Source organism: Barbus barbus, assembly GCF_936440315.1.
Source record: "Barbus barbus genome assembly, chromosome: 39".
In the NCBI taxonomy this organism is placed as follows: domain Eukaryota; kingdom Metazoa; phylum Chordata; class Actinopteri; order Cypriniformes; family Cyprinidae; genus Barbus; species Barbus barbus.
Genome location: NC_136717.1, coordinates 8,893,132 through 8,915,699, shown reverse-complemented (window position 1 = coordinate 8,915,699; position 22,568 = coordinate 8,893,132). Strand labels below are relative to the sequence as shown.

The 22,568-nt window shown below is 40.6% G+C and overlaps 1 protein-coding gene across 1 annotated transcript in view; it reads left to right on the top strand.

The window, feature by feature from the left end:
- The window catches only part of LOC306858758 (copine-8-like), a 118,725-nt gene that overhangs the window by 36,151 nt on the left and 60,006 nt on the right, over positions 1-22,568 (top strand). Inside the window, exons 2-4 of the mRNA XM_079399465.1 lie at positions 5,236-5,276; positions 10,995-11,041; positions 12,054-12,157. Of these exons, the coding sequence (XP_079255591.1) occupies positions 5,236-5,276; positions 10,995-11,041; positions 12,054-12,157 (192 nt within the window). The remainder of the gene's footprint in view (positions 1-5,235; positions 5,277-10,994; positions 11,042-12,053; positions 12,158-22,568) is intronic.

Genomic DNA, 22,568 nt, shown 5'->3' with positions numbered 1-22,568 from the left:
TATGTCACGGGGCTGACGAGACGTGAGACGTGCGGATCCATTTGCAAAGCTTTATTATGAAACATGGTCAAGACAGGCAGGGTCGAATAACCAGCAAACAGGTATGTTGAGGGCAAGACAGAAGAGTGGTCAGTAAACAGGCGTGGTCGACAATCGGCGTACAATATCCAAACAGGGCAAGGCAGAGAGAATAATCCAAGAACTCGGGCAGGAATCAAAACACAGGAAAACTGACTAGAAAACAGGGAAACACTTGGTATGCAGACTAGGCTAACAATACTCGGCGGTGAGCAAGAGCAAGTCCCAGGCTTAAGTAGTGAGTGGTGGTGATTGTGAAATGGTGATCAGGTGTGGGTGTGATAATTGAGAACAGCTGTGCGTGATTAGGGAGTGCAATGGATGGTGGGAAATGGAGTCCAATGTGCTTGTGAGTGAAAATAGTCACTGTGGTGAACGGGTGACCTCTAGTGGTGGTTGACCGGGAGAGCATGGACCAGATTCGTGACATAGCCCCCCCCCAAAGAGCGGCTTCCAGACGCTCCCAAACAATCCAGGAGGGCGGTGGAGCAGAACAGGGGGAGGGACGGAGGGCCAGGCCCGCGAGGAAGTGGGAAGACCGGGGACTGAGGCAGAACCGGCAGAGCAGGAAACCAGGGCGGAGCCACAGGCCAGGGCGGAGCAGGCGAGACCGGAGCCCACCAGGGTGGAGCAGGCGAGACCGGAGCCCACCAGGGCGGAGCAGGCGAGACCGGAGCCCACCAGGGCGGAGCAGTGGACCACCATGGCGGAGCAGATGACCACCAGACCCGAGCAGAGGACCACCACAGGGAGGCAGACAGGGCAGGAACCCATGACAGAGACTGGGATCTGAGGAGAACAAGGACAGAAAACACAGAGAGAGCAGAGACAGACAACACAGAGAGAGCCTTCATGGTCTCAGGAGCCGTGGCAGGGCAGGACGGGACCAGAGCACACCTGGGTGGAGCAGGAGACCCCCAGAGCCAGGCAGCTGACCACCACCGCGGAGCAGACAGAGCCAGAGCCCACCAGTGTGGAGTAGACAGGGCAGAGGATCTCCACGGTAGAGCAGACTGCTCAGGAAGCCATGGCAGGACAAGGCGAGAGCTCACAGGCGGCCTCTTTAGCCGTGACAGGACAGGGCGAGAGCTCACAGACGGCCTCTTTAGCCGTGACAGGACAGGGCGAGAGCTCACAGACGGCCTCTTTAGCCGTGACAGGACAGGGCGAGAGCTCACAGACGGCCTCTTTGGCCGTGACAGAACAGGGCGTGAGCTCACAGACGGCCTCCTTGGCCGTGACAGGACAGGGTGTGAGTTCAGGAACGGCCTCCGTGGCCGTGACGGGGTAGACCGTGAGTTCAGGAACGGCCTCCGTGGCCGTGACAGGGTAGACAGTGACGTCAGGAACAGCCTCCATAGCTGTGACAGGGCAGACCATGAGGTCAGGAACGGCCTCCGTGGCCATGACAGGGCAGACAGCGAGTTCAGGAACAGGTGCCACCACTTCGGGAGGTTCTGCAGCGGAAGCCGCCACCTCTGGAGGCACTGGAGCAGACTCGTGGACAGGAGAGGCCTCAGGAGCACAGTGTGCAGCCCATACACTCAAAATGGCAACCGCCATAATGGGAAGCACTGAGGTCAGGGGAACAGTCTCTGTAACAGCCAGGGTTGAGGCCCTGGGAATGCCAGCTACTCGCACTGACATCAGTGGTGGGTCCATCACACTGGATATCAGACAGGGAACTCTAAGGACTGACCTTAGATCTCTGGTGACAGCCTCTGGCAGCTCGGCAGCGGCGTGAAGAGACTCTGGCTGAGGAGCCGAGGCGTGAAGTGACTCTGGCTTGACAGCGGAGACGTGAGCAGACTCTGGCTTGACAGCGACGACGTGAGCAGACTCTGGCTTGACAGCGACGACGTGAGCAGACTCTGGCTTGACAGCGACGACGTGAGCAGACTCTGGCTTGACAGCGACGACGTGAGCAGACTCTGGCTTGACAGCGACGACGTGAGCAGACTCTGGCTTGACAGCGACGACGTGAGCAGACTCTGGCTTGACAGCGACGACGTGAAGGGGTGCTGTTTCTGCCGCCATTTTGTGAGTGAGTGCGGTGTCGCGTTCCTCCGCGACACCCACAGTAAAAGAAGAGCCCACGCACAGCAAAGCATAATCCATAAACTCAGCGAGTGACGAACGCGGACCCTCTCTAAATAGTTTACCTCTGAGAGGTTTATTAACGCCATCACCAAAAAGATGAATCAAAAAACAGTCCGGCAGATCTGAGTCATTGGCTAAGCTTAAAAACTCCTCAATACACTCCTCCAATGATCGGGTACCCTGCTTGAACCGCAACAGACGAAATGCTGTGTCCATACCATTCTCCTGATCCTTTGAAAAGCTGCTGGATCCTCTTGTGGCCGAGTATTCTGTCACGGGGCTGACGAGACGTGAGACGTGCGGATCCATTTGCAAAGCTTTATTATGAAACATGGTCAAGACAGGCAGGGTCGAATAACCAGCAAACAGGTATGTTGAGGGCAAGACAGAAGAGTGGTCAGTAAACAGGCGTGGTCGACAATCGGCATACAATATCCAAACAGGGCAAGGCAGAGAGAATAATCCAAGAACTCGGGCAGGAATCAAAACACAGGAAAACTGACTAGAAAACAGGGAAACACTTGGTATGCAGACTAGGCTAACAATACTCGGCGGTGAGCAAGAGCAAGTCCCAGGCTTAAGTAGTGAGTGGTGGTGATTGTGAAATGGTGATCAGGTGTGGGTGTGATAATTGAGAACAGCTGTGCGTGATTAGGGAGTGCAATGGATGGTGGGAAATGGAGTCCAATGTGCTTGTGAGTGAAAATAGTCACTGTGGTGAACGGGTGACCTCTAGTGGTGGTTGACCGGGAGAGCATGGACCAGATTCGTGACAATGTAATTTGCAAATATAAATGTTTCAGACAACAGTATGTTATGTTGTTCTCACATGACCACATTATGTTTAATTCAGACAGTGGTCTCTGGCTATCATCTCAAAAATATGAAGTTAATTCATTTTTTATGCAAGTTACATATGTCTTGGCCTTTTATGGATAATATGTGATGTAACTTTATTTTATTTTATTTTATTTTGCACAGTTTAATGCTTATACCCCATACAAAACTGCTCTGAAAAGATCTCACTTTTACAACTCATTAAAAAATAAATAAAATAAAATAAAATCATAAAACTTACATCTCACAATCCCAAAAGGAATCCATGAATAAATCAAACATAAATAGACCAGGAGATAGATAGCTAGATGACACTTATCTAATTTCCCCTGTTGCTATAGAAAAGAGAGGATTTTTTTTTTCAAACAAGTGTTGATGTGATGTCCCTTTCATGCAAAGTACTTTTTCCCCCTGTTTTTACCCGGCCTTGACAAGATTGACTAAATAACTTTTACACAAACAGGATTGCTAAGCGTTTCCTTCATGCTATCACATGCATGTTTATTGCCCGCTTGCCTGCTAAAATTCCATTATAAGTATATTTACAGTAAATATATTTTCAGTGTGTTTATAAACACCAAGGAACATGATGCTGACAGACCAATGCTATATGATGAAAATAATCAGGAATATTCCTTTAGACAACAGGTGAGAGAAAGAAAGTGCATAAGACACTAAACGGAAGCCCCTGACAATCCCAGGGATTTGTCCTGGTTGTCAAGGGATATAATAAGAATGTCCTCATAATGGAATGGCTGTGTATAAGCTCTCGAGCAGAGAGACTTTATTTCCAGTCCCTCAGCACAATCTCTTCATGCTCTTGGAACAGAAAACCTCTGCCCTAAACTCAAGATTTTATCAGAGAGGACAGGGCAGACTTTCAGTACCCACCACTGACACAATCATTTACCTCACATCCTGCACTAATGCACAGTTACTAAAGCCCAGATGCGGAACTTCAGCTTGCGCCTACCAAGTTTACCTTGACCGTCTACCTTAATGTATCAATATTCTGCACTGTTTATACTTCCCTGTCTGCTTATGATGCATGTTTTGTGCACCAAAACATTTTGAAGACTCATTTCTCATTTCTCTCTGACTTATATGGCCAGACTGTTTCTCTTTCAGATGCAAAGAGTTTTCTCTTTTCAGACATTTTTATTAATGTTTAACGCCCCCAAAAAACATGTCTTAAAGGAGTACTCCACTTTTTTTTGAAAATAGACTCATTTTACAACTCCCCTAGAGTTAAACAGTTTAGTTTTCTGTTTTTGAATCCATTCAGCCGATCTCTGTGTCTGGCGGTAGCACTTTTAGCTTAGCTTAGCATAGATCATTGAATCGGATTAGACCATTAGCATTTGGTCATCAAAAATGACCAAAGAGTTTAGATAATTTTCCTATTTAAAGCTTGACTCTTCTGTAGTTACATCGTGTACTAAGACCAACGGCAAATGAAAAGTTGCGATTTTCTAGACTGATATGGCTAGGAACTACACTCTCGTTCTCGTTCCATTATTACGCCAGAACGAGAGTATAGTTCCTAGCCATATCAGTCTAGAAAATCGCAACTTTTCATTTTCCGTTGGTCTTAGTACACGATGTAACTACAGAAGAGTCAAGCTTTAAATAGTAAAATTATCGAAACTCTTTGGTCATTTTTGAGCGAGATGGTGGTTTCATTGTAAATAATATTATGGTGGTCCATTCTCCAGTTTTCAATGGCTGTACATTTTCGTTAGTTTGTTATAATTAGTTTGCGAAGGCCAAGCCACATCTTCTATTAGTTATTAACGTAACTCTGGAGAGGAGACTGGGGTCAACTGTAACAGAAGGGCAATTGTAGTGCTCTAATTTATTTTATTATTTCTTTAATCACGAACAAGCTTTTGTGATGACACTTGTTCAGCATATGCCCAGTAAAGCAGTGTTTTGAATCATAAAAAAAAATATTTTTTGGATGTCAGTATTAGTAGCTTTCTTCAGCTATCCAAAATTTCATTAGCTTTTAATTTTAATTGATATTTACATATTTTATCTGTTGGTTGTTGCCTAAAATGTAACATTAATTACACAGACTAACACAGAGGATCTTGGCATTATGAAAAACAATATATATACATTATATACACCTTTTAAACCTTTTCTAAGCTCCAGTTTTTCTGTCACGCAGTTTTTATGCATATTTATAACTCTTTATGTTTCTTTCTTTTTTTACAGAAACCTGCTTGACAGAGACACATTTTCCAAATCAGATCCAAGTAAGAATATCTTTCTTCTCCCTTGTTGCTCAAATGCATACTGTACCATGAAATATGCTTATCAAACCCTGAAAAATATTCAAAATTATTTCTCATGCCATGGTTTACTATAACCTCGTATACGACAGTACGATCAACTGCTTTCAGCCTTGTTAAGAGGGGACTTTCTTCACTGTCGAGAAGCTTACACAATTCTCTCATTGCTTTCTGTTTGCCTTTTCTCGCACTGATTGTGTGAAGTAAAGCCTCCAAGCTTCAGCTCTGAATGTGGCACGGGCCTTAGATAGACACACTGTGGGCGGCCCGCTTATTGTAATATTTGCCTCCAACTCCACAAAGTCCTTCTGAGGAGAAAATTTAAATGTCAGACATTTGGTCTCCAGATATCAGAATAATCTAAATTCAAAAATACAGGCATGTAGATCTGCCTGGGAGATGATATTTGATGTTGTAAACCTACTTTGGGTGTTTTATAAGAATTCATAGTTATTCATTTATATTTTTATGATTTGTAATGGCTTAGCTACTCTCGAATATTTTGCATAAGTAGAATACAAAATCACTTATTAATTTATGTGCTTGTTTAGACACTCATTCAGTTATGCTTTTACTCATTCAAACTTCCAATGATAAACACTCACTCACTAACTCACTCATTAAATTCCTCATTTATTCACTAACTCACTCACTCACTCATTTGCTTTATGTATACTGTATATATTACTTATATTACTTATATATTACTGTATATACATTATAGATACTTTATATATACTGTATACAATTTGTTCGTTCTCATTCATTCATTCATTCACTCACTCACTCATTTACTTTATATATACTGTATATACTCTTGCTCATAATTCTTTCTAATTCACTCATTACTCTTTGCATTCATTCATTTATTCACTCATACACTCACCCTGCTTACTCATCCTAATAAACTCACATATTAATTTACTTTCTCACCCTTTCACTCACCTAATCACTTAACCATTGACTTCTCATTGACAACACTTTATAATTTGTTTGTTCTCACTCACTCACTCTTTAACTCATTAATTTAGTCACTCATTTGACTTGCTCAAATTTCCAGTCATGATCTGACTCACTCACTCACTCACTCACTCACTCACTCACTCACTCACTCACTCACTCACTCACTCACTCACTCACTCACTCATTCATCCATTTGTTTATAGTCCCACTCCCTCATTCATTCATTCATTCATTCACTCACTCACCCACTCACTCACTCAATCAACCTTATAAACTCACCTATTCATTCACTTTCTCACCCTTTCACTCACTTAATCATTGACTTTTCATTGACATCACTTATTCTTTTACTTTTATTATAAAGTTTTATTTTACTTTTATCTTTTTTTTTTCATTCACTCACTCACTCACTCACTCACGTACTCACTCACTCACTCACTCACTCACTCACTCATTCATTCATCCATTTGTTTATAGTCCCACTCCCTCATTCATTCATTCATTCACTCACTCACTTGCTTCTACTTGTTTCTACTTGTTCTCAGTCACTCACCCATTCAGTCACTCTTCGATTCATTCACTTTCTCAACATTGACCAAATCACTCACATTCATTTACTTATTTGTCTTACTCATTCATACATTCATTTAATCATTCATGTATTCATTTACTCTTTCAAATTATAGTCATTTACTTTCTCATTCATTCACACATTAATAACTCAAGATGTGCTTTCATTCATTCATTTCCTTAATTATTCACTTTCTCAATCATTCACAAACATTTTCTTTATCATTTACTCACTTTTTTACTCATTTCTTTATTGACATGTTTAGTCTTTATTGACTAATTTTCTACATTCTTACAGACTTTATTATACTTTATCACTATATTCATTCAATTCTGACACTAAGTCTTTGAAAACACTCTATATTTATTGATCAGGTGTGTTTATTCATAAACAGGAGGCAGACAGAACTGAATCACTGAAAGAACTCTATGATTTCAAGAACAATAAGCACTGAAAGTCTTTAATGTTTTCTTTTATGCTATGTGTGCGTGTGACAGTAGCGAACAGGGAACAATGCTCTGCTTTTAATCACTCTGCTATTATTGTCATTATCTGAATTGATTTCCGTACTTCTGTTGCTTGTTCTTGTCTTAATGTCCTGCTTCACATTTTTCTTGCCTGCTTTCTCTTTTCTTTCAGATTGTTTGTCCACTTTTCCACCTGTTTTGCTTTCATGCATTGCAGTAGCTATGCGTGAGTTTTTGTAAGTGTCTTTTTATTTTCATATTATTGCCATTTGTTTACTGGTCCTGTTCTTGATCAGTTGATCTAAACAGACGTCAGCTCTTCCTGGGCCACTGACAGGGTCCTTGCATTCATGCAAGCGGGCACTTGTGCTGAGCCCCCATCTTAATTATGCTGAGTACTGTTGGCCCAGTCTCTTAGTGTTACCATTATCCTTATGACACACATAGAAATATGTACACACACTCAGTTATAAAAAACGTTTTGCCACTGTCTGTTGCATGTTTCAGTATCTGCGCCTTAGGCTTTATGTTTTTGTATGGCACACACACATTTATCTCTATCCACAGCTCTGGGACATAGGGTCTCACCATACGTTTACTAACCGTACACATGAATATGCATATTCACATTTTTACTAACATATCATGATTCAACAATTCCAAACCACATGTATGCAAAAACATACTCTGCGAAGCCTTATAAATGTGTTAAGATTACATTTTTTACATACTATGTTATTTGTCTAACTGAACATTTCATCTTAAATATATTTCATTATGTAGGCCTATACACTCACACTAAAAGAGTAAGAAAGGATGCATTAAAGCTTGAGCTGGGAGGTGCTTACGCCTCAAGCATGTGGTCACCGATTTAGAATACTCAAAATTCATTAACATAAGAACAAAGTTAAGAACAAATGTGTCTGTGTGAGAAGTCCTCCTGTATGAATAACCCACACTATTATTAGTGAGTGTTTTAAATTAACTGCCATATATTTTTTTGAACTGTAAGAAATATGCACACATGAATAAATAAATGAATAAAAAGTTGAAACAAACATCTAAAATATCAATGCAATATCATGAGAAAAAGGATCATGATATATTAAAGGGGTCATCGGATGCTAAATTCACTTTACGAGTTGTTTGAACATATATGTGTGCTGGAAGTGCGTGTACACATCCATCCTATAATGATAAAAATCCACCCATTTTTTTAACTGACACGAATCTCAGAATGACGTAGTTCTGCACAGACTGCTCCCACGATAGTTGATTGACAAGACCGTCTTACCTTAGAGAGCTGTCCGCCATTGTGTTGACTCCGGTGCAGGGGAAGATAAAATGTCTCAGATTAAGCAGTTGAGGTATTTTGTTGTTGGATGTAATAATGAACATAACAGACGTCATTTACTCCAGACATCTGAGCAGCTGAAGACACAGAGGATTAACGTTACTTTTGTTTTGAAGGGAATGCGCTGATCCCCATCTGCCTAAATGCATCTATGTTTGCTCGAATCATTTGTGATCCAGCTTCATCTACAGAAGAAGTGAGGTTAAGGGGTTTTTTTATGAATCGTTGCAAATCGCCTTTCCTAATAATGTGCTAGTTAGCCAGTTTCATGGCTAAAGTAAACAGCACGGCTCTTCACCCCACGGAAGAGAGGAGCGGGGTCAGCAGACCTCATTAGCATTTAAAGCAACATGGATTAGAATGGCTTGCTAAAAACAGAGCTGATTTTGACATGGGGAAAAAGGTGTTTTTACACTACCATTGAGGAATTTTAACCAAAGTATGTTATAGACTTTTCATTGAGACCCTAAATAATCAGATCAACTTGCGGAAAATGGGCATCGATGACCCATTTAACATTATATTGGCACCATCCTACTTTATAGTGTCATCTACAGGTGTGGATGCAACAAAGCATTTTCAAATGCCACTGTAGAAATACTCTATTCACACTATTATTACAACAACATGGATTGATTTATCCTTCAAACTCAAAGTGGCATTTAATAGGATGGTTAATATTATCAAGAGAGTATTTTAGAGCTGGTCATGTGATCAAGATATGGTGGCTACCATAAGGGGATCTACCCTTGTGAAGGATAAAATGACTTTTTCTAGTCCACTCATGTCATGTGTGTACATCATTTTAAACAAATGTGTCTGTTGTCTTCATTTAAGTGTACAATTTTAAATTGAAATTAATAATGTACACAAATACTTTTAAAATTACAGAGAAAGTTCACCTAAAATTAAGATTTTTCGTATTTGTCTAATTTTCCTATTTTCACCGAATAGAAACGTTTAATTTATCCCCCTCACACAAATTAATCTTAAGGCTTTTGAAGATTTGAAACACAGAAATCTAGTCTTACGGATTTGTTTATGACGTTTTATAGCAGTTAAACCCTGGTCACCATCTACTTTCATTGTATGGAAAATGTATGCTAAACATCTCCTAATGGAAGAAAGTCATAAGGGTTTAAAAAAACATTTATGTATCTATGCATGTATGAATGTGTGGGTGAAGGGATAGAGCGAGGACTCACTTGCAGGAGGGAATAGGGCTTTATTAATAATGAAAATTAAATAAACAAACAAAAACTACCCCGTAGGGGAAACCAGACAGGCAAGGCAAGGCAAAATTCAGACAGGGTAACCGGTACAGGACTGCAAACACAAGGAGATTATAAAGGGAGCAAATGAGGAGGGTAACGAGTAAACACAGGTGGGGCAAATTAACCAATAATCAGGAAACAAGGTGGGTGGGGTCAAGACAATTGACATGAGAGCACATGGCACATAGAACCAAACAAGACAAGCCATGTGCTCACACAAAACAAAAACACAAGCACATGGCCAGCAAAACAAAATCACTAGCCATGTGCAAAACAGGACACGAACACACAGCTATTGAGGAGACTTATAAGATGCGCGTTCACAAAACATGACAAACATGAAAGCACGCAGCCAGTGAAAAAAAACACTAGCTACGTGCAACACAGGACAAGACAAAACAAGAGAAAGCACGCAGCCAAAGAACGAGCTGCGTGCAACACAACGAAAAACGCGAAACTGAACCGCGTGTAGAACAAAACAAACACACACACTCACAGAGGAGCGCACGGCCCGAGCGAACTCGAGACCGCACACTCCTACAGCAAGAACAAACCTGGAGCGTGAGTGTCTGTACCCCGACATGAAACCAGAACTGAGTCTGAACAAGACAGGAGTGCCGGGATCCGAACACCACGCCTCAACATGAAACCGAGCACGCAGACGAGAGAGCGCGCAGCTCGAGCACACTCAAAGCCGCGTGCTCACCAGAAAACAAGACAAGAAGTGAGTGTCAGGGCTCCGTCACAAAACCATGAATAAACTAGACCGAAGTGACAGAACCCTGACAGAATGTACATTTATTTATTTCTTTATTCATCCATCCATCCATCCATCATCGATTAGTTGGCACATTAAGATATTGCCATATTAAAAATAAATTAAAATTCTGTCATTCAGAAATGTCTCTTTTTCTCTGCAAGTAGAGTAGACCACAAGATTGCACCCTACACAAAGTGCATCTGAGTTAAGAGTGTCACAGGTCTTCTGGCATTTGAAAAAAATTCTCTGCCTTTGTATATCACAATCTCTCTCTCTCTCTTTGCTCTCCACAGTTTGTGTGCTGTACACCCAAGGCATTGGCAGCAAAGAGTGGCGAGAGGTAAGCGGAAACAATCAGGCCCAGTCGTGTCGACCCCTTGAAGGGCCTGGCAGACCCTTGGTCTCATAAATATTCATACATGTAAATATGGGCTTGGAATGTTCTCAGAATAGTAATCTCAATTATTTTTGGCGCTCTTATTTTTTCTGTGTCTATCAGTTCTTCATATTTTTGCCTTCCCAGCTAATCAGTGGAAATATCAGGCTCTCTAAAGCACCATTAAGAGGGCTGTGTATTTATTAACTTCAATCACTAGTTGGTGAAATATGATAAGCCACCCAGGGAATGTAATAACTTTCTCACCCACGCTCCTATCAAGACAACTCCAGGCCACTTTTCAAGTCGGCTCATTAAAACGTTAAGTCCCTTTCACATCGCATCAAGGCATCAAGGCATCAACGCACCTCTCAATGCTGTCATGTGCCTCTTTGACCTCCATATTAAAGACGTTGAAGGTAGCGGGAATGTGGGAGGTGTGCACAGTAAACAGGGACTTGTATTTGCGATTTACGAAACGTTCATATAAACTTGGTTAATGTAAAGTAATTAGAACTAGAACTGGTTCAAAATATATGTAAAAGATCAGTCACTCCATCCATTTTAATTACACAAGTAATGTTACATTTTTAGGTTTGTATATACGAATTTTGATTAAATATTTTAGAGATTGGAATAACTTTACATTCATTATAAAATTGCATTTTCTTTTTTTCTTTTTTTTACTAATTTACATGCCTTTTCCAGATTTAGAAATCATACTTTTAAAATTAGTATATATATTCATCCTTTCTAAGACTGAGAAAACCCTGTATTTTTTTAAAGAAAAAAAATGTTTTTAAGAAATATCTTGAGTTTTAGTTGTTTTAGGTTATTGTTATATTTATTCTTGATTATTTTAAATCATATTAAGTCATTTTGAGTCAAGTTTAGAAGTTCACTAATCTATAGATTTCGGTTCAATGGGAAAATGTTGATGTACATAATTTCAGCTGACCTTTCTTTGTTCTTTCAGTTTGGGAGGACGGAAGTTATCGATAACACTTTGAACCCGGATTTTGTGCGAAAATTCATATTGGACTACTTCTTTGAAGAAAGACAGAACTTAAAGTTTGATCTGTAAGTACCAATAGATATTCCTTTACCTTCAGCTACATTTACTCGAGCCTTCAGTTTCACCACGTTTACACTGTAACTGCTCTGGGTGCACAGAACTCTTTTATGTATTAGAAACTGTACTAAGTTAAAACATTTGAAATGACCTCTCATGACAGACTTCAATAATTTGTGTTCTTGATATCCCGGAATGACATATACTAGTTTTTCACTAGTTTGTTTGAATAAGAAAAGAAAGTGTAACGTTTATGTAGAAACAATTTGTTGATTAGTTCATTTGGCAGATGTGTTTATCCATTCTTTGTATAAAAGAAGTACATTTTAGCATACTTTTAAAAAGAGTGCTTATTGGCCACGTACACACTGCAAGTTTCAGGAGTGACAACCGCATTTAAATGCAGGAGTGAGGCCCGGAAACTATTGTTCCATGTGTGAACGGTTCAGCAGTCACTCCCGCATTTGTAACCATAGCAACATTCTGTCGTCTTGCGGGAGTGAATAAACGTTTAGCCGTTTGTTATGTGCCATTTTTTGATTAAAGACTCTTTATGTCCGTCGATTTTAACTAAACTACCGCTGATAGATGTGCTGTGTGTTGTTTGTGCTGCTTTAGAGAGTGCTGTCTTGCAATGTTGCCATATTTACAAGCGCTTTTAGGCATGTTGTTTGGTCTTAGCTCATAAAGATAGGCACTTTATGAAGTTAATAAAGTGGTCTGTCACGGATATATATATATATATATATATATATATATATATATATATATATATATATATATTTTTTATTGTCATAAAACCCAAAGCATTTGGGTGTTTTAGTGGGGGTTTTTTTGTGGTTGTCCTTGATTGTTTTTTTTTTTGTTTGTTTGTTTCTATGAACATCTGGGAACACTGTCACTTTACCGCACGGCTCATGAGCGCAGCTAGCCCCGTGCTAAGTTAAGACTTCTTTCACTGTTATTTTCTTGCATCTCACATAGAGATGAATACACTGATGCACGTTCAAATACGTCATTAACAACTAGTTGTTCAGTTCAGTTCCGTACACACTGTGTATAATTTCTGTAAATGCAGTTGTTACTACCTCTATTTTTCGGGAGTTAAAGAAACACTCCACTCCATCCGATTCAATGATCTATGCTAAGCTAAGAGTGCTACCGCCAGACCCGGAGATCGGCTGAATGGATTCAAAAACGGTAAAACTCAACTTTTTAACTCTTGGGGACTTGGAAAATGAGCCTATTTCCAAAAAAAGTGGAGCTGTTGTAGAATGCGGTTGTCACTCCCGTATTTTAGTGAACTGTGGTTGTACAGAATGCGATTAAGGAGTAAAAGGTGAACTGACAACCGAATTTAGCTGTAGTGTGTAAGGGGCCATTATGAAAACAATAGACTTTGATACATAATGGTTTCATTACATAAATGTAATTTAAAATGAAGCTAAATTGACATTTTGGCACTTTTCAGAAGTGTGTTTACTCCAAGTATACATAAGTGCCTTTATTTCATTAATATTTTATCTACAATTACCGTTTTTACAAAATATATACTTTTAAGATGTGAAGCACACTACAAGTACATACATTCCCTTGGAATCAAACCCATGATTGTGATGTTGCTAGCTCTATTCACTACTGTCTGAGCTAAAGAAGTTATTATTGGTGTTAAGATTATTCTGGTATTATGGCTTAAATATCGGAATTTGTCTTTTTATGTGCACTATTTTTAATACAATTTGGGCAGGTGGTATGTGTTGTGCAATTAAAAATACAGTAATTAACATATATTCAAGATTAAGAATAAATTGTGGTTGAGTACATGGACTTAAAGTGAGGTGTGCTCATGATTGTCAACTGATTTAATTTTTTTTTGTGTATTTATTTTTCAGCTGCCCACACCTTCAATGCACTAATTAGTTTTAAACAAGTTTTTTAAAGAAAGTTTTGCAAATTAATTAGTGGGTGACATAAATATTTATTTAATCCCCATAAAAACTTAATCCTTATTGGTGTAGATATGAAACCAACTTTGACAAGAAGAACTTGAATAGTAAGGTTATTATTAGGCACAACATCTTTGTACATCAAACACTGGAGTCACGCTTCAGCAACAGATGTGTCAGCTACTGTAAACCTAACCATAAGATAACTGTCATCCTATGTTTTGTGTGCTTTTATAAGCAGGTGTCGCAATCAAAACCCCTGCTCACGAATCACACATACTGTGTGGGCAACACTCTATGGACACAGCTCTTACCCTTACAGTGTAGTTACAGGAAAAACTGACATTCTATAATTAGAATTGGAAATATGGATTTTAGTATTTAGGTTCACCTTTCCAAGAGACTGTAATGCACAATGGTACCATGTATGTTATCAGTTGGTATTCAACTTTTTTTAAAATTTATCAGTATCATTTATATTTGATATTCAAAATTGTGCATGCTTGTATTGATTTTAAATACTATATATTATAATTCTGTGACACGAAAATTCACTTGCAGCACTAGCTGTTTTTAGTTTTAGTGTTTTACTTTTATTTCAGAATCAGAATCAGAATGAGCTTTATTGGCCAAGTATGTTTACACATACAAGGAATTTGTTGTAGTGACAGAAGCTCCACAGTGCAACAGAAGGACAGTAACAGGACAGGACACAGGTAATGAAACAAAATAACAGGAAATAGGCAATGACCAATGTACAAGCAGCAAAAAAAAAAAAAAAAAAGAAATACACAATATATAATATATAATATAGGCGACTATGTATGTACAGGTCAAGTATGTGCAAATTAGAAATGAGAAAATAAAATAAGTGAGTGTGGTGAATGGATAATGTATTAGTTGTGTGTTTTACGTTTATTTATTTAGTGTTCATGAGATGTATTGACTGAGGGAAGAAACTGTTCCTGTGTCTGGTCGTTCTGGTGCTCAGAGCTCTGTAGCGTCGACCAGATGGTAAAAGTTCAAAGAGGTTGTGTGCTGGATGTGAGGGGTCCAGAGTGATTTTACCAGCCTTTTTGCTCACTCTGGATGAGTACAGTTCTTGGAGAGTGGGGAGGGTTGTACCAATGATTCGCTCAGCAGTCTGGACTACCCTCCGTAGTCTTCTGAGGTCAGATTTGGTAGCTGAGCTGAACCAGACAGTTATTGAGGTGCAGAGGATGGATTCAATGATGGCAGAGTAGAACTGTTTCAGTAAGTCCTGTGGCAGGTTGAACTTCCTCAGCTGGCGAAGAAAGTACAACCTCTGCTGGGCCTTCCTGACAATGGAGTCAATGTGAATATCCCACTTCAGGTCCTGAGAGATGGTGGTGCCCAGGAATCTGAATGACTCCACTGCAGTCACGGTGCTGTTCATGATGGTGAGAGGGGGGAGAGCAGGGGGGTTTCTCCTGAAGTCCACGATCATCTCCACCGTTTTGAGTGTGTTAAGCTCCAGGTTGTTGAGACTGCACCAGACAGCCAGCTCCTTAACCTCCTGTCTGTAAGCAGACTCGTCACCGTCCTGGATGAGGCCGATCAGTGTGGTGTCGTCTGCGAACTTCAGGAGCTTGACAGAGGGGTCTTTAGATGTGCAGTCGTTGGTGTAGAGGGAGAAGAGCAGTGGGGAGAGTACGCAGCCCTGAGGAGCTCCAGTGCTGATGGTTCGAGTGCTGGATGTGAATTTGCCAAGCTTTACTAACTGCTGTCTGTCTGTCAGGAAGCTGTTGATCCACTGGCAGACGGAGGTGGGGACGGAGAGCTGAGTTAGTTTATTTTGAAGGGTTTCCGGGATAATGGTGTTAAAAGCAGAGCTGAAGTCCACAAACAGGATCCTCACATAAGTCCCTGGTCTGTCCAGATGCTGCAGGATGAAGTGCAGTCCCATGTTGACTGCATCATCCACAGACCTGTTTGCTCTGTAGGCAAACTGCAGGGGGTCCAGTAAGGGTCCAGTGATGTCCTTCAGATGAGCCAGAACCAGTCTTTCGAATGATTTCATGGCTACAGACGTTAGTGCCACAGGTCTGTAGTCATTAAGTCCAGTAATTTTGTGTTTCTTTGGGACGGGGATGATGGTGGAGCGTTTGAAGCATGAGGGGACTTCACACAGCTCCAGTGATCTATTGAAGATCTGTGTGAAGATGGGGGCCAGCTGCTCAGCACAGATTTTTAGGCAGGCTGGTGACACACCATCTGGACCAGGTGCTTTCCTTCTTTTGTTTTTCCTGAAGACCTGGCACACATCGTCTTCGCTGATTTGAATTGTAGGTGTGAGGGAGAGAGGGGTTGCTGGAGGTGTGAATGGTTGTGTGGAGGGGTGTTCTGGGCGGGTGTGGGGTGATCGTTCAAAACGACAAAAGAACTCGTTTAAGTCGTCTGCCAGGTGTTGATTCTCCAGAGTGCTGGGGGGTGGTGTTTTGTAGCTGGTGATGTCCTTTAATCCTAGCCACACTGAAGCCGGATCGCTGGAAGAGAATTTGTTCCTGAGCTTGTCACATACTATTTATTTAGTATGTTATTATAGAAGCCATTTATCATTTATTGACCATGACATGAAAATAATTATTGGCATCAGTGTTATTTTAGTATTATTCACATACTATCATAGTATTTATACATATTTAAAATGAGCTTTAATTTGTATATTTTCAGTATATTTTCATTTTACTTGTAGTTGAATTATTCTTCATTGTGTTATGTGCTTGTATTTTATTTTTTATTGTTTTAGTAGTTTTAGTACTTCAACTTATTTTATTTTAGTTATTTGCAAGGCAATGTTCTAATTTTACGCACATTTTAATCATATGTTTTTCAGCATCATTTCAATTAACATTTTTAATTAATAACATGCACAAACATTTTTAAATAGTTTTAAATCTGCATTGCTGCAACCCAAATTACAATAAAAAAATTCCCAGGGGATTACAAAAAAAAAATAAAAAATTGGATGTGGGTCATGGATCTTTGCAACAAATATTATACATTCAGACTATGTGCATGTTCATTTGTGAATGTGCGTTTGCTAATATTTATTATTATTTTGTGTCAGTCTAAATGTGTTTGTGTCTGTATATTTAGGCATTTATGGGTGTATTTTAGAATAGATATGAGTCATTCTGTATCCGTTGGCCCAAATGTGTGTGAGGAATTTGTGTGTGTCTCTAGGCTTCAGCATGAATGTGTATGTCTGTAGGCAGAGTGTGTGTGTGTGTGTTGTCTTTGTGGATCGGTGTCCCCGCTCGACGGCCTGTCATACTGGGTCTGTAAATCTGCGGCAGACATGAGAGGGGTCACGAGGTCGTGTGGGCAGTGCCTCCGAGACGATAGCGAAACCAAAGCACCGCTGATGAGGATGACATGGCACGTCGCCATGACAACAAGGGGGACTGAGCCCCACAAACGAATGAAAGAGTCACAGAGACAATAAATAGATATAGATGAAGTTGCGCTATATGTAACCCTAGATATATTTCAGCAGTCAGAGATTCTTCAATATTTGTTGCTTTTCTTGTCATCTTATTCTCTCTCTCTCTCTTTGTCTTTTTTCTCTCCGTTGCACTGTGACAGGGCAGAAGAGAATAATTCATGATGTCTGTGCTTTAATGATGTTATTCTTCTTTCATAATGAGAAACAGGCAAGCGTGAACTCCCCTCATAAGACCATAATCTAATTAAAGCCCAGCTCAAAGTCGCCCATCACTGATTTTGGAAACAATCTCTGTCTGTTACTTTTCATTGCAAGCTTACCTGAGCAAGCATCACTATTACTAATGCACGTATCTAGGGTTCAGGATTGGACCATCTAGAGCAGGGGTGTCAAATTCAGTACTTAGAGGGTCACTGTACTGCAGAGTTTAGCTCCAACCCTAATCAAACACAACTGAATCAGCTAATCAAGGTTCTCAGGGTTACAAGAAACCAGGCAGGTGTTTTAAAGCTGGTTGGAGCTACACACTGCAGGACAGTGGCCCTTCAGGAGCAGAGCTAGACACATGTAAACTAAGCCATCTTGAACAGGGGTGTCCAATTCTGAGGCTCCTGGAGTTTAGCTCCGACCTGCCTCAGCAAGTTTCTGATATGCTTAAATTGTGTTTACGCCATGTCGTAATTACCATAATTCCGAGATGACAACACGTTCCATTCTACTTGGAGGTGAATTATGTGTTTTTATGACAACACTATCAACACCAAAGCCCTCACTCGCTCCAGAACTTGTAATTATAACTTGTAAACTCAGAATGTTCTGAGAGTTACGACTTGGACCAGTGACAGCTGTACCACCTGACCACCGCTAGGTTAATTTAGGCGCTACTTAGGTGCTAACTCAGAGACCAGGACATGGAAAGCTATTAGTAAAATGTCACGCGTTGTCATCTTGGAATTATGGTAATTACGACATGGTGTGAATGCAGCATTAGTAAGACCTTGTTTAGCTGGTTCAGGTTTGTTTAATTGGGGTTAGAGCTGAAGTATGCAGGACAGTGGCCCTCCAGGAGCATGGATTGGACACCCCTGATATTGAACCATATAGAAACACCTTAGCAAAGACCCCTAACACCATAGCAACCATCTGGCAATGCTCTTGCAACCACCCAGGACTCACTAGTAACTGCACAGCAATCCCTTAGAACAGGGTTCCTCAAATCCTCAAATCCAATCCTGTAGAGTTTAGCTCAAACCCAGACCAAACTCACCTACCTGTGAGTTCTAGTGATCCTGAAGACCTTGATTAGCTTGCTGAAGTGTGTTTGATCAGGGTAGAAGCTAAACTCTGCAGAGCAGCAGCCCTCAAGGGCAAGATTTGAGGGACCCTGCCTTAGAATCATCAAGAACTCTCTAGCAGCCAATCAGGACTGCTTTTCCCAAAAGCATCATAAGCCTAAATTGATCATAGCTCCATTAGTTTCAATAAGTCTATGATGTACTTAAGTTTATGATGCTTTTGGAAAACGCAGCCCAGAACACTATCATCCATCTACAACAGGGATGGGCAACTTGAGGGCCACATTCCTGCCTCTTGCCTCACTAACATTCCTCCATCATGTTGACTCAGATGTACGTCATTGATAATGTTGCACAAGTGCCTACTACTGGCAGAAACTTTCAATGGGCTGAATTGGAAAATCGTAAGTTCTTGATAACTTGAAATCATGGAATGCACTTCCTTCGGATGAGACGTTAAACCGATGTCCTGACTCTCTGTGGTCATTAAATATCCCGAAAAAGAGTCTTCGAAAAAGAGTAGGGGTGTAACCCCGGCATCCTGGCCAAATTTCCCCATTGGCATCTGACCATCATGGCCTCCTAATCATTCCCATACACTGATTGGCTTCATCACTCTGTCTCCTCTCCACCAATAAGCAGGTGTGTGGTGGGCGTTCTGGCGCAATATGGCTGCCGTCGCATCATCCAGGTGGATGCTGCACACTGGTGGTGGTTGAGGAGATTCCCCCCTTCTATGTAAAGCACTTTGAGTACCCAGAAAAGCGCAATATAAATGTAACAAATTATTATTATTATTATTACTTCAAAATGGCAGTGGGGATTCCCTCGTGGGAAAGTGCTTAGGGAAGTTATTGACAGTGTTTAACATGACCAGCACTTGACCAGCTTAAACCAGCTCAAACTAACAGCCATGCTTCAAAACATACCTAACCAGCATATGCTGTTTTTTTCAACCGGGACAACATCAAAACAAGTTTCCTACAGGCAGCACTTCTCACATTTTTCTAACAGGCTACTATGATTTTTTCCCCTATAGCCTAGACAGTCCCACAATGCAGCCAACCTGTTGCTCTGTATTGATTTTAATCTCACTTAATCTGAACAAACGCTAGCATTAGCAATGCAGTTTATGATAAATGTGTCATGTTTCAGTGCTGCTCGTTTGAATTCTGCCTGCGTGTTTGTGTGCGTTAGAATGCCAGATTCCCATCAGCATCAGCATGTGTTGCTATAAATAGTGTTGGGAGCGAGAAGCATAACGTGGTTTAGTCAGAGTGTGTAAATGGGAAGCTGTGTGTGTCGCTCCCTTCAGGGTCTGTTGAGTGTGTGGGCAGACAGCAGACCACGTTACAATCCGCTGTGATGGCTATGCCGAGCGTCTCTTAGGGCTGGGCGATAAAACGATAACGATATGTATCGCAATAGACACGTGAACGATATCAATAAAAAATGTGTTCGATAAAACGTTCGATATTTTTTATTCTTCATCGGAAGAAAACAAAGGTTGCGAAGCAAGTTTGGTTGCATTAACAAAGGCACTCACTCTCTGGTAACCTAGCAACGTAGGGAGTGACACGCTAACAGCCAATCATGTAACAGTATCAAGTTTGGTTGCGCCATATCGTTGTCTCGTGTCTAAGTGCGCACGCGCGGCTGAGAGTGCACATCTGTAGCCAGACCCTATTGGCTGGTCTGCTGGATTCCTCTTCATAAGCAGAAAATGAGTGCCGCAGCGAGCAAGGAAATTGTAAATAAAAGAGAAAGTCAGCTCGCCAGTATGGCAGTTTTTTGGATATTATAAGTCTGACCGTAGTCGTCTGCAAATTCTGCAAGACCGTCGTCCCCGCCAAGACTGGTAATACCACGAACTTGATGTACCACCTTAAAAAAAATATCAATAATTATCGATATCGACCGATATGAAACACTGATATCGTGATACAGTTTTCAGCCATATCGCCCAGCCCTAGCGTCTCTACATATACACACATCATGTCTTTTCTGGCACTTGTTTCTCAGGGAAGGAGCGCAAGAGTGGCTGTTTGTGTCCATATAGCATGTTGTGAGTGTTAAATATTTATTTTTTTGGCATTTTTGCCTTTTTATTTTGACAGGACAGTATTTAGACTGGAAACTAAGTGGGAGAGAGAGAGAGAGGGGGGGGGGGGGGATTGGCAAAGGTCCACAAGCCAGGACTAGAACTTGGGACACCAGAAGTGCAACGGCACTATATGTCGACACGCTGCCCACGAGGATATTGGCACCGACATATCTAATGAGTGTTGAATGGGATTGGTCAACACAATCTCATGGCAATTTGTAACTATTTTAAGTTATGGTGAAGTAAACTTGGAGTAAAATTTCAGGTTTCTGTTGTCAGTGTAACGAATGTAAGTGACAAACTTTCCTGTAGCTCAAATAGTAGAGCATGGCGCTAGCAACACCAAGGTCATGGGTTCGATTCCCAGGGAAAGCAAGAGCTGATAAAATGTAAAAACTGTAACTTGAATGCAATGTAAGTCGCTTTGGATAAAAGCGTCTGCTAAATGCGTAAAATGTAAATGAACAAACTTGAGCGTCTTGTGAAATCTGCACAAGGAAATATTTTACCCTCATGCAAAACTCCGAGTCACCTGGATTCCTAAAAAAATTACTGAATTTATTTAGCCAATGAAAATTTGCCAAACAATGGCAAATGTGACTGCACCTTGTGTCTCCTGCTTCATATATATTTCTCCTGGTAAAAAGAACCCAGTAGTGCTACCTCAGGCATCATGTTTGCCTTCAGTGGTGTAATGTCTGGGGAAACTTTTTTTTCAGTTTGGAGGTGTTTTGTTTGTGTAATAAATGAGACTTTGCTCTTGACTTCTGGGAACAAGGACCCTTTCAATCTCAGTTTGGACAGTCTGAGATGGAAATTTCCAAGCACAGTTAGTGAGTTATTAAATGATGGTGAGTGAGAAAAATGAATAAAATAATATAAAAGTTATGCACTAATTTGAGAAAAGAACAGAACATAATAAACATTCACCACATTACTGTAACAAACTTGGATGATTGGGTATAAAATAATCCTTCTTCTCCAAGTCACATAACTGCTTGATTTGAGTACATTTGTATGAATAAATGGACCTCTTTCTGGGAGCATTACCATCCATTTCCAAGAAGACAATAGTCAATGGAGGTCAAGTAATCTGAGAATGGTTACAAGGCTTAAATATATCTGAAAGCTAATAAATATATCTGGCTTAAATATATCTGAAGGTATAGAGAGGTTTACTTTTGAGAAGATGATGTGAAAAACCGAACATCCACCCTAACTGCATGTCTGGAATGAAGAATCATTGCAATGTAGACCAATACACTGCAAAAAATGCTTTTCTTACTTAGATTTTTTGTCTTGTTTCCAGCTAAAATATCTAAACATTCTTAAATCAAGAAGGATTTCTAAGTAAGAAAATCATTTTTTGCAGTGTTGAAATACAGAGTTCTGTCATTCTCTGAAACTCTTGTTGAAACTCCGATAGGTCTAACTAAACCTGTCCTAATGACATCATTATCATATGGCACAGCTGATTGGTTTATCCTGTATCAGTAGCCAATGAGCTCACTTCTCAGTATTCAAATACCTGGCTTTTGTTTGCTGTAGCAGTTTGGCAGTGCACTTCAGAAACCCTCCACCTTCCCCAGCTCCACATAGATCTGC